This window comes from Crocuta crocuta, unplaced genomic scaffold (assembly GCF_008692635.1).
Source record: "Crocuta crocuta isolate KB4526 unplaced genomic scaffold, BGI_CrCroc_1.0 scaffold286, whole genome shotgun sequence".
Classification (NCBI taxonomy): domain Eukaryota; kingdom Metazoa; phylum Chordata; class Mammalia; order Carnivora; family Hyaenidae; genus Crocuta; species Crocuta crocuta.
The window spans coordinates 320,157-326,156 of NW_027530979.1; the positions used below are offsets into that span (position 1 = coordinate 320,157).

General features: G+C 32.8%; 1 protein-coding gene across 1 annotated transcript in view; it reads left to right on the forward strand.

The window, feature by feature from the left end:
• The window catches only part of ASCC3 (activating signal cointegrator 1 complex subunit 3), a 328,548-nt gene that overhangs the window by 118,625 nt on the left and 203,923 nt on the right, over positions 1-6,000 (forward strand). The window contains exon 11 of the mRNA XM_077770165.1: positions 4,145-4,309. Within this exon, the coding sequence (XP_077626291.1) occupies positions 4,145-4,309 (165 nt within the window). The remainder of the gene's footprint in view (positions 1-4,144; positions 4,310-6,000) is intronic.

Here is a 6,000-nt window from a genome sequence, read left to right on the forward strand (position 1 = left end):
ATTTCACCTGGGAAAATAATAGTAATGACACAATCATAGGAAAGTAAACATTGCAATTTTACTATACACGGATGTAAAGAGAGTTTTTAATAATAATGTTTAAATGCTTATGGGATGCAGCAAAAACAGTTTTAAGAGGGAAGTGTGTTGTGATAAGCCTGCATTAGGCAGAAAAAGTTCACAAACAACCTAACCTGCACCTCAAGGAACTAGTAAAAGAACAACAAACTAAACCCAAAGTTAGCACAAAAAGGAAGTAACAATGATCAGAGCAGAAGTAAAGGAAATAGACGTAAAAAAAAAATGGAGAATGTCAACAAAATAAGGGCTGGTTTATTATAAAGATAAATAAAATTGACAAACCCTTAGCTATACTGACTGAGGAAAAGAGAGAGTCTGAAATAAAATACAAAGTGAAAGAGGAGGCATTACAGCTGACACTGTAGAAATACATAGGATCATAAGAGATTATCATGAACAGTTAAACAGCGGCAAATTGGATAACGTAGAAGAAATGTATAAATTCTTAGAAACATACAACCTACTGACTCATGAAGAAATAGAAAATCTAAATATTAATAGTATATTAATAGTAAGAGAATGAGAGAAGATCATATTAATAGAATGAAAGTGAAAAGATGATCATGCGATCATCCTAATGGATGCAAAATAAAAATCATTTGACAAAATTCAGCATCCTCATGTACTCCCATGCTCTTTGCAGCATTATCAACAGTAGCCAAGACATAGGAACAACCCAGGTGTCTATCAGTGGATGAATGGATAAAGAAAATGCAGTGTATAATGTACAGTACAATATTGTTCAGCCATAAAAGGGACAGTAACTCAAACTTTTTGACAACATGGATGGACCTTAAGGACGTTATGCTCAGTAAAATAAGTGAGACAGAGAACAACCAATACAGAGAACCAAGTGTGTTCTCAATTTATATGTGGAATGTAAAAAAGCTGAATTTAAACAATGGAGTGGTGGTTGTCAAGGTCTGGAGGATAGGAGAAATTGGTAGATATTGGCCAGGAGGTATAAACTTATAGCTATACAATGAATGTGTTCTGAGGATCTAATGTACAGCATTCCAAATTTAATTTGCAATACTATATTATATATTTGAAATTTATTAATAGAGTGGACCTGAAATGTTATCACCACACACACACACACACACACACACAATACCCACATGTAATTGTGTGAGGAGATAGAAAGGACCTTTTTGTGGTAATCATTTTGAATTATATATCTGTATCAAATCATCACATGCACACCTTAAATTTACATATGTTACATCTCAGTATTTCTTTAAAGCTGGAAAAAATGAAGAGGAAAAGGGACTTTCCTTAGGTCACAGTGTTTTAAAAGGTAAAATAATAATAATATTATTAATGTTTAAGTGAATTACCAGATGAATTGGTTCTGGCAAATCTTAGGTCCTTTGGGTTTTTTTTGTTGTTGTTTTTTTTTTTGGTTTTTTTGTCAAATGGATGAGCATTTTAAAACTCAATACACCAAGTTGAAATTTTTGGCATGATGGTAATATGTATATAGCATCACAACTATGCCATTTCCCAGTGGACAAGATAAAATTGGAACAGTTTCAAGTAATGATTTTTATATTTCTGAGGGAATAAGTACATGTATTTAGAGAAATTTAAATTGATAGTAAAAATGTTGACAGTTAACCCATGCCCCGATGTAAGAGCTGATGGAAATGTCTTGCATGAGTTCCAATTCATTAAGCAAATGTGACACTTTATGTTCTAGCCATTTTAAGTTCAGGGCAACTGAAGTGATGAAATAGTAATTTAAATGCAGCCGCTTTTCACTATGCTGAAAGTAAAGTAGAATCAAATGCTAAAGTGGATTTTAAGATTTCCTTGGTATAGCTTTCTGATATCTGAAAAATTTGATTTTACAGTTTGTTACCATATTATTATCTCTGAAAGTTAATTATAAGAAAGTATTAGCATAATATTCTAAGTTCACGTTGAGGTAGGCTTCGTAGTAACAAAATGGATGAACATAGGGGAAGGGAAGGAAAAATAAGAGAGAAATAGAGAAGGAGGCAAACCATAAAAGACTCTTATATCTGCAGAACAAACAGAGTTGGTGGAGGGATGTTGGGTGGAGGGATGGGCATTAAGGAGGACACTTGGGATGAGCACTGGGTGTTATATGTAAGTGATGAATCACTAAGTTCTACTCCTGCAACCATTATTATACTACATGTTAACTAACTTGGATTTACATAAATTTTTAAAAAGTATATCCTCTATCTTTCCTAACACTTGCAAATAATAAGCTTACTTATTTTATACTTTGTTAGTAAACATGTAGTGTAGGAGAATCGTTGTTTTTGAAAATAAGCAAGCATGTTTTCCAGGACTCTTAATGAAAAAGGTTGTTAGTAAGTGATCCCTGAGTATATTCATACTAATATATCCTGAGTTATTTTAAATTTATCATTAGTCAAAGTAGAAGTTCAATTTAGATTTGTTAAAAGATTTTAATGCCCAGTGAATTTTTTTACTTATTTTAGATCACAAAATTTGTGATACATCTATTTATACCTAATTCCAGCAGCATATCATTTCTATAAAATTTGATGTGATCTCAACATTGCCATTTAGCTTTAGCAAATTAACTAAGTAGCTTTGGATTTGTAGTATTTCATATCTATGATATGAATAACTTAATCTGTTTCATTACAGTTTGTTAATTAATTTTCTGTTCAAGTACAGCTGCTAAACTTTGTAGTTGATATAGTTCATTTCATAATGAAAGCAGTGATATTACTAATAATTCAGTAGGTCATATTGACAAATTTAGATTGTGGATAAGGATTTATATACAATTTGCACTAATCTAAAAAAAATAAATTTATTATTGTCCCCATAGGTGACTTAATCAGACATGAAATAACATAACAAAAATGTTGAGAGAACAATCTGACCCTCATTCAGTCAACCCCTTCAAAGCACAGATGAATTGTGATTATCATCAGTCTCTCTACTCTTGATATCCTGGCTAAGAAAAGCTATGGTTTTGATTTGTTATCTCGTATTTTTTATTTAACCATATATTGGCTTACTTCCTAATGTAGTATTCCTATAGTAGAATATATTATTAAAGTTGTCATCGTTTTCTCTGCAACTGCATGATTGTAGAGTATGCAAACAATTTAGTATGTGACAAGCAAAGAGGTTTATAATAACAGTTTCATGTTAAGCGGTCTGCTTCTGTGAAGTTCACATGAATACCTTGGGCTTCCCTCCTCCTCTGCATGCCCTAGAATCTCCAGTGACTCACTCTTTGGTTTGCCATTATGTGCCGATTATACTGTATTATATGTATTAGTTCTCGGTATAAAAGTACTGTATATACTAGTTGATATTAAAGGACGATTTTTTAAAAACTGTATTAGTAGTGAAGCTTCCTTCAAATTCAGATAGGTGTAAAGAGGTTATCTTGGTTTTCTTTTTATATCCTTTTAACACTTGTTTCTCTGTCTCTTTTCAAATAAAGGCCATTATCAGTGTATACAATTTTAAAGATAGACCCATTTGTTTTTTATATCATAAGACACTTACATATCTTTTTTTAAAAGCTATGTATTTTAGGGGCGCCTGGGTGGCTCAGTTGGTTAAGCGTCTGACTTCAGCTCAGGTCATGATCTCACAGTTCATGGGTTCAAGCCCCACGTCAGGCTCTGTGCTGACAGCTAGCTTGGAGCCTGGATCTTGTTTCAGATTCTGTACCTCCCTCTCTCTCTGACCATCCCCTGCTCACACTGTCTTTCTCTCTCTCTCTCAGAAATAAATTTAAGAAAACATTAAAAAATTTTTAGAGCTATATATTTTATACACTTAATAACAATTTATTGACAAACTATCTTCATTGAGTTTTAAATAACTGCTTAATATCACAACCTAACTTAAGTGGAGTGAAATATCACTCTTGAAGTGACATTGTTTATGGTGAATTAGATATCATTACAGGATATTTTGAACACTTTTTATTTGATCTGCATAAAGGTTGCTAATCACATTTCTTTTTGAATGACACAGTTGAAATTTATTTAATCTATGTGACATTTTCTCTTATTAAATTTACTTTATCTTATAGATGCTTGTTACCACACCAGAAAAATGGGATGTAGTGACAAGAAAGAGTGTTGGAGATGTAGCTCTTTCCCAAATTGTAAAGCTCCTTATTCTTGATGAAGTTCATTTGCTGCATGAAGATAGAGGACCAGTATTAGAAAGCATAGTGGCACGTACTTTACGGCAGGTAAGAGGAAGTTATTTTTAAGCTTATTTTGGAGGAATGAGTAAATTTCTAAGCTTAAATGTAGCATTCAAAAATATTAATATGTATTGTTCATAGGAATAAATATCATTTTATTATGGAAAAACCTTTAGCTATTTTGTTTTCATATTAAAAGTATTCTTTCTTCCTTCCAAGATTTATTGAAATCTCTCTAAATCAACCAAAATAAAGACAGGAAAATTTCTAAACTATTGTTGCAAAGCTATGTCTAATATTGATTAAGCAATATTAAGATACAATAGAACATAGATAAATATTACTGATTTCATCCACTTCTCGCTCCGAAAAAATCTGAATAGTATACTATTATTTTTATATACTAGATAAGCTGAAATATAATCACCTCCTGTGCATAATCTTCATTTTTTTAGAAACGATGTGTACATGCTGTTTCTAGTTTGAGAGCTTTCTGGCTATTCATAAATAGTCCAAACAAAAGTTAGTGGATATATCAATATCTCATGATTATTTTCTGTCAGCCTTTCTTTTCATTAAGTGAAAAGATAGTGTCTTAGAATATCCATGAGTATTAAAATGATGTTTGTTGGTAGATTGTACATGTGTAGAAAATAGATGAATACTAGTTTTTCAACATAATCAAGAACTCTAATTCTTGACTTCCGTTTATAATTGCCTTTGATCCCTATTCTCCTGGTTTGCTTTAGGGTTTTTTTTTCTTTCCTTTTTTTTTTCTTAAATAGCTAAGACTCCATGACCAATTTTTGTGAGTAACCTTAACTTACCTACCCCTGACTACCTGGCAAATTCCAGTCTTGAATCATTTGAACCGTGTATATGCCTCTAGCAAAATGCTAAGCACAAGCAAAGATCACACAGTGATATACTAGAGTCACTTTATGTTCATAGACTCTCAATTTACCTGCATATTTGGGATCAGCCTGGAACTTCTACGCCAGTTCTCTTTTTCCCTAGAGAACATTTCCAAGTTTCACCAGACTTCTCCTATATTTTTCTCTACCCTGTCGTGTCCCCTTCTTACAGAACAATATGTTTAGTGAACGGAAATAGAGTCCTTCATGCCTAAACTACCTCAGTTCCCATCCTTTGCCTTTCCTTTCACCACCCAGAATAAACCTCAGCCCTCCCCCTCATGTCCATATTCATCTATCCTTTGTTCTTTAATTAGAGACCCCTTCTCCACTTGCCCTGGACCCATTCCTTTCACTCTGTATGTTATCCCTTTTCTTTCCTGTGTGCCTTTAACTTTTCCCTCTCAGTGGACACTGTCTCTTCAGCTTAAAACAGCTGCAAAGTCCTTTTCATTTTTACCAGAAAAATCTTGCTCAATCCTATCCCTTTCCAATAACTCCTATTCAGTAAAGCTCTTTTTGCCACCTATCTTCTGGAAATATTAACTTCTATTCACTGTTTCTCTTTTGATTTTCAAACCATTGTCGTCTTTTTATTGTTACAACATAGATAATAAAATGTTTTTGCCAGGATTGCCATTTATCAAATTGAAAAGATAGTACTTAAAACCATTTTTTAAATCTTTTAACACTACTTATTATTGATATTTGATGTAACTTATCATTTTCTCAGTCTCGAAATTTTTATTTCCTTTGTCTCCACGATGCTATCCTGCTCTGGCTTTCTTCACTTGTTTCCCCCCACCCCCCCCACCCCCACCT